Here is a 12,265-nt window from a genome sequence, read left to right on the forward strand (position 1 = left end):
TTGTCCCTTAGCTCATAGTTTAATGAGGAAGATGGGCCTGTTAACCACTAAAATATAATGTGGAAATGCTTTGAACAAGGGACCAAAGAAAGGGCATCAAAGTCTGCAGACAATAGTGGGTGCTATTAAGGAAGTCTTCCTGGCAGAGGCAACCTGAAGGGAAGGATGAATTAACTCTCCAGGTGGACAAGGTAGGAAAAGGCATTCAAAACAAGGAATAGAAGCACCTGGGTGGCTCAGTCAGTTAAGCATCTGACTTCGGCTCAGGTCATGATCTCGGGGTCCTGGGATGGAGCCCCTATCAGGCTCCCCATTCAGCAGGGAGTCTGCTTGTCCCTCTCCCTTTTCCCCATCCCCCCCCCTGCTTGTGCTCTTTCTCTCTCTCTCAAAATAAATAAGTAAAATCTTAAAAACAAACAGAAGGAACACCATGTACAAAGGGGTGTGGACTTGAGAGACCAAGGCTAGACCGGGAAGAAGAGCAGACAGTCTAGCACATCTGGGTGTCCTGGCACTGGGGAATGGAGGGACACAGGCTGAGGGGAGCCCAGGGGTCTGGCCCTGGCGGGGCTTTGTCTGCTGAGCTGAGGTGATTGTGAGCCAAGGGGAGTGGGTACAGAGTTTTAAGCAGAGGAGTCCCTGATCCTCTGGGCAGGAACACGTCTCCCTCTGAGTGGGGGCAACATCTCCAGGGCCCTTGGAGTCCTTGGCATGGGTAAGTCTCATGTTTTCACTCCTCTGCTTTCAAGCCCTAAGGAGGCTGGAAGAGCTCAGTCCCCTGCAGCCCAGACAGGGGGAAAGCTGGAGGGACAGAGGCAGGGAGGGATGCCCAAGCAGGAAATGCACGGCTGGGCAGTCACGGCTGGCTGTCAAGACCGCTCTGCCCTGAGAGGCAGAGGACTTTGTGTGCAGACTAGAGGCATCCAAAGGGTCTCTTACTGGCAGCCCTGGAGCAGCAGGGGGCATTCGGGGAGAGGGGGCTGCCAGGGAAGAAGTGTCAGAATTTAGGACCTGGATGCTGTGTGTGTGTGTGTGTGTGTGATATGTTTGTGTCTGGGGTGTGTGGTGTGAGGGTGGTATGTATGTGTGGATGTGGTGTGTGTATACGTGTGTGCACACACAGGAAGTCTCCAGGGGTTCACGAGGGCATAGCTTTTACACGGGGGATGAAGACTCCCGAGGGGAGCATTTCTCTTTAGCGAGCCAAGGCCAGGAGGGGACAGACCGGTGTGTTCCCAAGCATCTGCCCCCAACCCCGCCCCCAGCCTCAGGCAAGCACAGCACCTGCTGAGAGCTTAATGGCCTGTGACAGACAGGCTGGCGGGCATGGGATAATGTGGCTCCAGGGAAGATGCTGGCAGCCAGCTGAAACCTGCTCTTGACGCTGTGCGGCCCTGCCGCCCCACCCCGTGCCTGCCACCTCCAGCGCCCCTCCCCCCCATTTGTCCTCTACCCCACTACCGGGCTTTGGGAGGCCCCGTGTGGGGGCGGTGGGGGGGGAAAGGGGGGAAGAGGCCACACCACCCGTGTCAATGGCCTGCCTTGCCAGTCCCTGACTTAGGGGGAGGAAGCGGAAAAAGCTAGCGTCCCTCATAGACCCCTGTCCTCCCCCAAACAGCCAGAATTGATTGTCCCCCTTGTCCCTTGGGCGGAAATACCACCAAAGCCTTCTTGGAGGACTCGGCGCTGCCGCCGGCCCCCTTCAGCGGGCGTGGGCGCCAGGCCTCAGGTGGCCGTCTGCCTTCCTGCCCGTCACCTTTCCCAGAAAGCCTCCCCGATGCGGCTGCCGTATACCCCTGCCCTTTGTGGTCTGGGTGGTCCTCCGTGTTTTGGGGGTGTCATTATGCAGAGCCAGTCCGCCCCGAGGGGAACACGGGGAGGCCAAAGCAAACTCCATCAGCGTGTGCTAGCGGAGGGCTGGCCGCCGGGGCGGAGGGGCTGCTCTCGGGCCACGGGGTTGGCTGAAGGACAAGACAGCAAATGTGTCAGCCCTGACGTGGGTGGCCGTGGGAACGTCAGTGAAGAACAGAACGGCTCTTTCTTCTTCAGCGTGCAAACGATCAGGTTTCCCAGTCGGCATTCTCGTGGATTGGGCAAGGTTTGTGCCAGCGCTGGCACCCACCCCACTATTCAGGAAGGACTCAAGGTCACCAGAGGCGGACATCAGGTGGGGCCGCGGGAGGCGGCCTGGGAAACCTGGAATGAAGAGGGAGGCGCGGTTGTGCAGGAGACAGGAGATAGGCCCCTGGGAGGCTGCGAAGGGGCAGAGGGAGGGATTGTGTTTCTGGGGGAGGAGAGGGGGGCCCCTCCGCAGAGCCAGGGCCCGGGCGCCAGAAGGGAGCCAGCCGGGCAAGGCCAGAGCCCAGGAACGGTGCCAGGCCGCACCCGAGTGGACGCCCAGGGCGTGAGCACACGGCGAGCGTGTGGGGCCTCACACCCGGGGTCACTCCTTTTCTCTCCACACAGCTGTGGGCTTTTTCTCGAGGACTGCTGGGGCCTCCACAGCAGCTCACGGGGAAACACGAGCAGTCTGGAGAGGACTGACAGGCTTCCGAGAGGAAACAAGAGAACAAATTGTTCCTGCACAGCCCGCTGCCCTGCCCACGGCGACCTTTCTTCCACGACCCACTTCCCAACCTGAGCTACCTCTTCCCATCTTCCCACACAACAGCGGGACTTCTTCTCTGCCTGTGAGCCCCCCACTAATGCACCTGCTCTGTTACTAAGCTCCCTCTTACACGGTTCTGGGAGTGCTATTCCATAACCCCCCACGCACGAGCCCCCTCAAATCCAGTTCTCCCATCAAAGAGCGGCACGATTCCTTCCTTTCTTCCTACCAGCTTTCTCCCTTCCTCCTTTCCAACAGACAGCCCCTGTCCTAGGAACTTGGGAAAAGACAACAAAGGATATGCCCAAAGCTTGCCTGAGGCCTTAGTCCTTACAAAAGCCTGAGAGGGCAGGACCTCGGCTTATTTATCTCTGGGTCCCCGGAAGTGAGCACAGTGCCTGCCAAGTAGTAGGCCCTCCCCAGATCTCTCCTGAGTTGGCAACAGGACATTCTGAGCACGTCGGAAGGGGTCGTGGGAGAGTGCAGGGTTCTCTTTCCTCAATCTTCTGCCCTCTCTGAGTTTGGCTTTCGGTCTCCCCCAGCTCTCTCCTGAGTGCTCCGATGTGAATGAGCCACCACCGTCCCCAGGTCCCCACAGGGCAAATCTGAAAGAAAGCCTGGCTGAATGTCCACTACTCTAGTCTTAGTTTCCCCCACTATTTTCAAAAGCTGCCTTCCACTGATCTGCATTAGGGATATGTCTAGTTTACGTCTCACTGGGAGTCATAGCCAAGGCCACAGCCAGCAGCCTGCAGGCCCTACCTACTCCCTGACCTCATTTCTACCACTCTTCCCTTTCTCACTCTGCTTAAGCACTTGGCCTCCTCTCTGCCTTCCAACCTGCCAAATGCTCACTTCAGGGCCTTTGCACTTGCCATTCCTCCTTCCTAGAACTCTCTTCTGCCAGATAGATATCTGCATGGCTCACCCCCTCACCTCCTTCAAATCTCTGCTTTAATGTCATCTTCTCACCAAGGCCTTTCCTCTTTCCCACATACTCCCCAGATTGTAACCCCATCACACATTCCCAGTCCCCCTTCCCTGCTTTATTTTCCTCGTTTCTCACTTTCTCATATACTGATTTTTGGGTTATGTGTAGTGTCTGTCTCCCTCACTAGAATGTCAGTGCAGGAAGGCAGGCGTTTTTGTCTATTTTGCTTACTGCTATATCCCCAGCATCTACAACGATGCCTGGCCACATAGTAGGTACTCAATAAATATTGGTTGAAAGAATCAAGAGGAATTTTTACTTTCTGTCCCTCTTGAGCTCTCACAGGGCAGAAGCTCCAGGGCATCCAGCTGCCTGCCCTGTGAGCCAAAGCTCATTCTGCCTCTGGTCCCTGCTGGAACCCCAGCCCCAGTCTTCTGGACAAGACGCCTCTTCCACTCCATCCCCAGCAGTAGGGTTGGGGTAAGCCACACCTCCTTCACTGCCCTGCCCCTTTATTACAGGCAGGAATGGGAGTTACAACCTGAGAAGGGAAGAACACTGGCCACTGCCCATGACTTTTCCCCTAGTCCAAGGGTAAGACACCCTAAATAGTGCTTCCTGAAAAAAAAGGTGCACACTGGAGTTACCAGTACGGCTTTCTTAAAACATTGTATTTTTTATTTATTTGTGTGTGTGTGTGTGTGTGTTTTAAAAGGTTTTATTTATTTATTTGACAGAGAGACACAGCGAGAGAGGGAACACAAGCAGGGGGAGTGGGAGAGGGAGAAGCAGGCTCCCCACTGAGCAGGGAGCCCGATGCGGGGCTCGATCCCAGGACCCTGGGATCATGACCTGAGCCGGAGGCAGACGCTTAACGACTGAGCCACCCAGGCGCCCCTAAATTGGGGAATTTTAAATGAAACAACCCCATCCTTTCACTTAAAAATCCTGATGCTGCCAACATGTTGCGAATCCCCGTGATAAAGTCACTGCCCCGCTGTATCTCACAAGGCTGACCCCGGTACGATGGTCAGGATTTCACACGATCGCTTTGGGGCAGCGTCCACCACCCTTCACATTCAGGATAGTAGGAAATTGCTGGTTCCCGAACCACACAATGCTTAACAGCTGCTCGCTCAGCTCTGTCAGGACTCCCCTGAAGCTTCACAAGAAAGGCTGGAGCCCGTTCCCACTGGCTTGAGCAAGTCAGTCGTGCCTATCTCTTCCCAACTCCCCGCCCAGGGACGTGTCACATTAGCAGCCTGAAATCAGTCACGGTGAGAGTACTTCCACCTCGTGAATTGGCAAGTGCTACAAATCGGAATTTTTTTCTTCCTAGAGGACCCGTTATCGAACGGACCAGCATGCTACTACATACAAAGATTCAGACTCTGCCAAGGGCTGGTAGGGAAGCAGGAGAGAAGGGAGTCGTGTTGTTTTTCTAGTGACGTAAGGACCCACATGAATGTGTACAGTTGACATTTTGACAGCATCTTCCCCTAGATACCCACTAAGAGGAAACAAGAATCTTAGTCCTGAAATAGTTTTTCCTCAAGGAATCATGGTCATACAATAAAATGCCCAGGTTTTAAGAGTACAGCTTGGTGAGATTTCCCAAGGGCATCCACGTGTGTAATCACCACCCCAATGAAGATGAACGCGTCTCTACCCCCCAGAAAGTTCCTCATGCCTCTTTCCAGCCGTTCCTTCCCCATAGGCAGCCACTGTTCTGATTTTTATCTCCGCCGATTAATTTTGCCTGTTTAAGAACGTTATATAAATGGAACCATACACCAGGTGTTCTTTCGTGTCTGGATTATTTCACTCAGAATAATGTTTTTGAGGCTCATCTGTGCCTTTGCCTGGTATCAATAGCTCTTTCCTTTGCAGGGCTGGATAGTCTCCCATTGAATGATACCATCTCTCTCTCTCTCTCTCTCTCTTTTTTTAAAGATTTTATTTATTTGAGAGAGAGAGAGTGAGAGCGAGAGAGAGCATGAGCTCCAGGGAGGAGGGACAGAGGGAGAGGGAGAAGCAGACTCCCTGCTGAGCAGGGAGCCAACAGGACCCTGGGATCATGACCTGAGCTGAAGGCAGCCACTTAACTGACTGAGCCACCCAGGCGCCCCTGAATGATACCATCTTAATCCCCAGATTCACCCAAAGCTCTGGACAAGGGCCCATTCATGTTTGACTTTTATGGATTGCAGCAGAAGAAACTTCTCCCCATCTCTTAGGACAAATAGATGTTGGCCATGAGAGATTCAGATAGACGCACCTTTCTCTACCGAGGGGAGAATGGTAGGGCAGAGCACAAAGCAAGCAGGCATTTGATCCTTTGACACCAGGGTGAGCACGATGCTCAGCAAGATGCCACATCTCCCCATGGTGCAGAGGCCCTAATTCCCCTCTCCACACCTGCACATTTCTTTTTTTTTTTTTTTCTTTTTTTAAAGATTTTATTTATTTATCTGAGAGAGAGAGAGAGTGAGAAAGAGAGATCATGAGCAGGGGGTAAGGATAGAGGGAGAAGCAGGCTCCCTGTGGAGCAGGGAGCCTGATGTGGGGCTTGATCCCAGGACCCTGGGATCCTGACCTGAGCCGAAGGCAGACGCTTCAGCGACTAAGCCCCCCAGGCACCCCTCCACTCTTGCACATTTCAGCCCAGCCTGTCTCCCATGTTTCTCTCAGAAGGCTTAGTGATTCCTCATGCCAATACATTCCTGGTGACCTGCACAATATGCCAGGATTCCTGAGATGATCAGTTATAATGTACCTTCTTTTGGCATAATTAGAACAAGAGGTGTTTCCTGAATTGGGTGGCTCTCTCTTAGCACGCTTCTCTGCTCCCCTAATTCAGAGAGTCCCCTTGGACAGGAACTGCTGGGCGGTTACCAGCTACTGAGAAGCTCCTTACTCCTTGGGTGGAAGCAGTTCTACACCACAAGGTAACCAACCTGCTTTGCACAGAACCCCAGGGCTCCATGACAGAAGGCAGGCCAGTGCTCCCCACCCCCACCCAGAGTGAACAGAGTGAACAGAGACAGCAGCCAGAATGTTCTCACCCAGAACTAGTAAACAGGGAGCCTACATCTAGAACGAGCCCATCTTCTTTAAAGCAGAGTAAATTCTCCAATATCTCCAATTCTCCAGTATCTGCCTTACCCCTCCCCATGTGAGGCCTGAAATCTCATGCCGACCCTTAGCATCATCTCAAGTGCACTCCTAACCTGGTTAGTGTGATGTCAACCTAGTTGCAATAATGGGTACTTAGTATTTTGTATTCTCTTTTCATTGTAACAATAGTTCCCCACAAGACTCCAGGGATTGGTGGTTTATATACTTGGCAATTCTCAAGGTCTACAACAGTCTTATTCCTTGTTAATTTTTCTGCTGTTTATCCTACTTTGGGGAATATGGGTCTTCCTAAAGTTTTCATTCTGTAAGTGGTGCTACCATAATAACTTTGTGCAATTTTTTTTTTTTAAAGATTTTATTTATTTTTTGACAGAGACAGCGAGAGAGGGAACACAAGCAGGGGCAGTGGGAGAGGGAGAAGCAGGCTTCCTGCAGAGCAGGGAGCCCGATGCGGGGCTCGATCCCAGGACCCTGGGATCATGACCTGAGCTGAAGGCAGACGCTTAACGACTGAGCCACCCAGGCGCCCCTTTGTGCAATTTTTAAAAGTATTTTTGCTTATTCATTCGTTTTCTAGAAAACATTTAGTGGGTTTCTACCATGTGCCAGGCACTGTGCCAGCATGAATAGGACAGTCCTGCTCTCAAGGAATTTACAATCTAACAAGGGAGACAGACAAGAAAGCAGGCAGCCACAATACTGTGGTAAGTAATTGCAGATGGTAATGGGACCACAGGGGGCCACTAATCCAGCCCAGAGCTAACTGCTTTATAGTTCTAAGTACTATTAAGTACTTAAGTATAGCTCTAAGTACTATTTCTAGGTTGCTCAGCAGAGGGAATCCTGAGCAAGATTTTCTTTCAGTCATTTCAATAAGTATACTTCTCATTTCTAAATGATCTGTTTGATTTCTTTTCAAATATTCCTGTTCTTTTTTCACACTGTCCTTTTCTCCAGTACTTCTTAGTCTTTATTTTTGCCTTCACTTGAAAATACATTTCCCCCCTTAAAGTCTCTTCCAGATTGCCTTATTACGTCAAGTTCCCAGGAGTATTAATCCTCCTGTTTTGCCCATTCACTTTCATGATGGGATGTGTTTTGAGTGGTTTGTAGTTTCTTTACTGTGAGGATTTTTCCTTCCTACTGGTGTCCCTGTGAGCCCTGGGTTGTGGAAATACAGTTATGGTGCAGTTTGCATTTGCTTCTGCTCAGATTCCTAGAGATATAATTGCTTTAGCTGATCTACTTTTACTTTAATTTCTTTGCTTAGGGAAATTGTTCAATCACTTAAAACCAATTTACTGAACATTTACTCTATGTATGTCCCCATAATCCCATATTCCGTGTGGAGGAAGATACAAAACAATGCAAGGCAGCTACATTGTAGACCACACAACACAAGGTAGCTGCCTTCCATGGAGCCTCAGACTCCAAGGAATAAATACACACAAAAAGTTAGGTGACCATGTAAGTAAGACAGAGTAAAAGGCCTAGCAGTGAACACCAGTCAAGTCCAGAAGGAAAAACAGGTGGAGAAAGATGGTGAGGAAAAGCCCAGAAAAGGAGGTTTAAGGTGAAGCAAGCTCGCCTCCCAGCCCACCCTGCCCCTACCACGCCCCATCCAGAAGCCTGACTTCTGGGTGGAGAGTGAGTGTGCTGTTGCAATGTTACTTGAGGCTGTGAATGAACTTGACTTTAAGGTTTCTTTAAGAAAGCTAAATCAGAATCCAGGCAAAAGGAAGTCATTTAAAGTGCTCCTGGGGGTTAGCAGTAGGTTTGATGAAGGTTGTGTTTGAAGAGGAAAACATGTAACTTGAAAGGACTAGAAAGCTTTGTAGTGATTGAGACCAGAACAAGCCTGGGTTAGAGAGCCCAAGGAAGGGAAGGGGGAAGATGGGCAGGATTTGGGGTGCCTGCGTGGCTCAGTCGTTAACCATCTGCCTTCAGCTCAGGTCATGATCCCAGGGTCCTGGGATCAAGCCTCACATCGGGCTCCCTGGTCAGCTGGAGCCTGCTTCTCCCTCTCCCACTCCCCCTGCTTGTGTTCCTGCTCTCGCTCTCTCTCTGTCAAATAAATAAAATCTTTAAAAAAAAAAAAAAAAAAAGGTGGGCAGGATTTGGATGTGGGCAGTGTATGGAGTATTTATTGTCAGGAGTGGCATGGGGGAGGAAGGGGCTTTTTAGGGGGAAAGGGAGGGAGTCAGGGTAGACTGCAGGAAACCTGGACCAGGTGGTCAGAAGGTAGACGTCTATTCTAAAGCCCTTTTTCCCAAAGAACACAGGATAAGTACCGGCAAAGGGAGCGGGTGCCCCACTGCAGACTCTGGGATACTCAGTTTGTTCCGTATAAACGTTTATTGAGCACCTCCTCTGCCAGCAGGGCACTGTTTCAGGTGTTGTTGGGGGTGAGGGTGGGCACGGTTACAAGCAGGGACAGGGTACTTGCTGTAACAAATACCTTCTCCTCGCAGGGTTGTTACGAGGATCTTTTTTTTTTTTTTTAAGTAGCCTCCACACCCAGCACGGAACCCAGTGGGGCTGGAACTCACGACTCTGAGATTCAGACCTCAGCGGAGATCAGATCAAGAGTCAAGAGTCCCTGAGATTCAGACCTCAGCGGAGATCAAGAGTCAAGAGTAGGAGGCTTAACCAACTGAGGCACCCAGGGGCCCCTCCAGGATCATTCTTGAGTTAACCTGTTGAAAAGCACTTTAACATGCCTGGCATATAGTGAGCGTGATTTGAGGGCCAGTTATCATTGCTCATTTAAATATTAGACTTTCGATGCCTAGCACAGTGCCTGTGTATCCTCCCATTTAAAGACTGATTAAAACCCTCACCATGTAGTGAGGGAGATACACAAATACTTTAGGACAAAACACTTTCCTAACCGTGGGCTCTAAGGAACGTTCGCGAAGGCTCAACTACAAAGGAGGGTGACCACAGTCGCTAAGGGGCTCCTAGATTTGGTTTAGCGGGGAGGATAAAGGCGTAAGACACGACTGGACAGCGCGGAGGAGCTCCGGCTGCGGGAAGAGGCCTTGCAGGCCGCAGGGCCTGGGCTCCGGGCCGCAAAGGGGCGGGCCCAGAACTGCGGAGAAAACTCACCAAGCCGGCGAGGGGGGCTTGGAAGCGCCTCAGGCCATATTGGGGGCGTCTGGCTGGCACAGCCGTCGAGCCCCGCCCCCGCCGCCTTCGGGGGGGGGGGTTCCCGGGGGAGCGCCCGGGCCGGCGGCAGCCTTCACACTCCCGGAACTCCCGGCCCGGGCCGCCCGCGACCACTGACGCCCGGGTTGCAACCCAGCCTTGTGTCAGGCCCCAATCCGGCCCGCGGGCCGCACCCGGCTCGTACCACCCTCCGCGCCACACACCCGCGCTCCCCCGCAGCCGCGAGTGGTGCGGCCCGGCCCCGCCCCCTGACGCCTGCTAGGGGCGGGGCGCCCTCCCGTCACGTGACGGGGAGTGACCTCGCCGCCCGGCGCCATGGGGGCTTCGGACCCGGAAGTGGCGCCCTGGGCTCGCGGCGGTGCCGCGGGGATGGCGGGAGCCGGAGCGGGAGCGGGAGCTCGCGGCGGAGCGGCGGCGGGGGTCGAGGCTCGGGCTCGCGATCCGCCGCCCGCGCACCGTGCACACCCGCGCCACCCTCGGCCTGCGGCACAGCCCTCCGCCCGCAGGATGGACGGCGGGTCCGGGGGCCTGGGCTCCGGGGACAACGCCCCGACCACCGAGGCTCTTTTCGTGGCGCTGGGCGCGGGCGTGACGGCGCTCAGCCACCCGCTGCTCTACGTGAAGCTGCTTATCCAGGTCGGGGGCCAGGGCGCCGCAGGGAGGTGGGGGCTGATGTGAAGGTGACAGGCCGGGATCTGGAGGAGGATGGGGGCGGGGAGTCTGTGGCGACGGATTTGGGGATAGGGGCGAGGACGGCAGGTTTGGTGGGCTGAGGGAGTCGGGGAGAAAGGAAGCGTTGAGGGGCTTGGGGGTGAAGGAAAGGGGGGGAAGGGGTAGAAGCGACAGATTTGGGAGAGGATGGAAGGAACAAGGAATTTGGTGGGTGCAGGGAAGGGGTCGAAGGAATGGAGAGAGGGGTTTGGAGGATGAAGGCGATGAACTTGGAATAGGAGGGAAGGGGCAGCATTTTAGGGCGAGTAAAGAAGTAACAGAATGGGGGAGGGGCGGGGAAGTTTTGGCGAATGGGCGGGGAGGAGGATTGGGGGCCAAGGCGGAGTATTTAGATGAAGAGCACATATTTAAACGCGGGTGGGGGGGGGTAGCAAGAGCTCTGGATTTGATAGAGATGGATTTAAAGCTGTTTGAGGGGACAAAGGACTGGAGGCCAGGGCCAAAAATTTAGGAGAGAAGAAAGGGCATCAGACTCGGGGGGAGTGGGGGTGGGAAGGAGACGGTGGATTTAATGGTGAGGGAATTTGGTGGGAGAGGGCGAAGGCAAAGGATTTAGCAGGGGAGAGCTATGCGTTTGCAGGAGAAGGGGGCTCTGGATTTGATGGCGACGACAGATTTGATGGGAGGAGGTGGCAGGGTGACGCGTTTTGAGGGAGGGGAACAGATAGGGCGACGCAGTGGGGGAGAGGTGTGATGGCGATTTGTCTGGAGAGGGGACCGGGAAGGAGGAGACTTTTAGGGGGAAAGGGATGACGCATTTGGAAAAGAAAATGAAAGTCATAGTTGGGGTCGGGAGATGGGACTCGTAGTCCTTGTATGGGGGCGGGGGATGGGTTATGGAGTGTTGGAATTGGGCAGAAGGGGCAGTTGGGACATACAGTGGCGGGATAGGTAGAGGCTGGCAGAAACTGAGGCCAAGGTAGGGGTGACTCTGGAATGGAGCCATGCAGGGGCACTTGGCATATGGTGGTGGCCAGCAAGGCCTTGCAGATGAAGTGGGCTGCTTGAGAAAGGGAGACACTGAGCTGGAAGGAGGCCAGGTAGAAGGAGTGCATTTGGCAGAATTAGGTGGACGAGACTGAGATGGGCACTGTTTAGATGGGGGTGGTTCCAGCCTGGACTGATAACTGAAGATTTCGCCTAGAATTTTCCAGTTCGGGGGGAGGATGGGGGGTGAAAATTGACACGGAGGCCAACCAAGATTTAAGGTTTGAATTGAAGCGAATGGACGCCAGATTTACTGTCTTTATAACTGGACCGAGAGAGTGGGAGATAAAGTTGGCATGGGAGCAGTTGAAATCTGGGGTCTGAGGAACGGGGCAGTAGATTTTTAGGTGTGACTGGGAATATGACAAGGAATGAAGAGATTCAGTCGGGGACATGAGGATGCCTGACTAGCATCTAATGGTGACTGAGATTTGGAAACGGCTGGTGGGGGAAGATTGAGACTGGCATTTGGTTGTGATTTGGGAGCAAGGGCTGCTTTACTTAGGGAATTAGGATTGTATTTTTAGCAGTAGAGATTACAGGTTTGGGAGAGAAGGTGGGCGCTTTGGAACTGATGTTACCTGAGAAGTAAGGGTATCAGGAGCTGAGTTTTTCATCTGACGGAGTGAGATTGGGTCAGGGCCTGGGTTTTTAGGGTGGCAGATAGGAGGGTCTGTGGGGTAGAGGATGCTGGAGTACAT

At 53.2% G+C, this 12,265-nt stretch overlaps 1 protein-coding gene and 1 long non-coding RNA gene across 3 annotated transcripts in view; one reads left to right on the forward strand and one right to left on the reverse strand.

Moving 5' to 3' along the window:
* LOC144379088 (uncharacterized) lies at positions 1 to 10,146 on the reverse strand. Its single transcript, XR_013441276.1, has 2 exons — positions 9,786 to 10,146; positions 1 to 2,196 (listed from the first exon to the last, which is right to left on the reverse strand). It is a non-coding gene; the product is annotated as an uncharacterized LOC144379088 (long non-coding RNA).
* MTCH1 (mitochondrial carrier 1) overlaps positions 10,136 to 12,265 on the forward strand; it is an 18,526-nt gene continuing 16,396 nt past the window's right edge. The window contains exon 1 of one of the 2 annotated variants that reach the window (XM_036074341.2): positions 10,136 to 10,481. In XM_036074341.2, the coding sequence (XP_035930234.1) occupies positions 10,161 to 10,481 (321 nt within the window). In that variant the 5' untranslated portion in view covers positions 10,136 to 10,160. The remainder of the gene's footprint in view (positions 10,482 to 12,265) is intronic. The other variant, XM_036074340.2, reaches the window with a different exon arrangement.

This window comes from Halichoerus grypus, chromosome 9 (genome assembly GCF_964656455.1).
Source record: "Halichoerus grypus chromosome 9, mHalGry1.hap1.1, whole genome shotgun sequence".
Lineage (NCBI taxonomy): Eukaryota > Metazoa > Chordata > Mammalia > Carnivora > Phocidae > Halichoerus > Halichoerus grypus.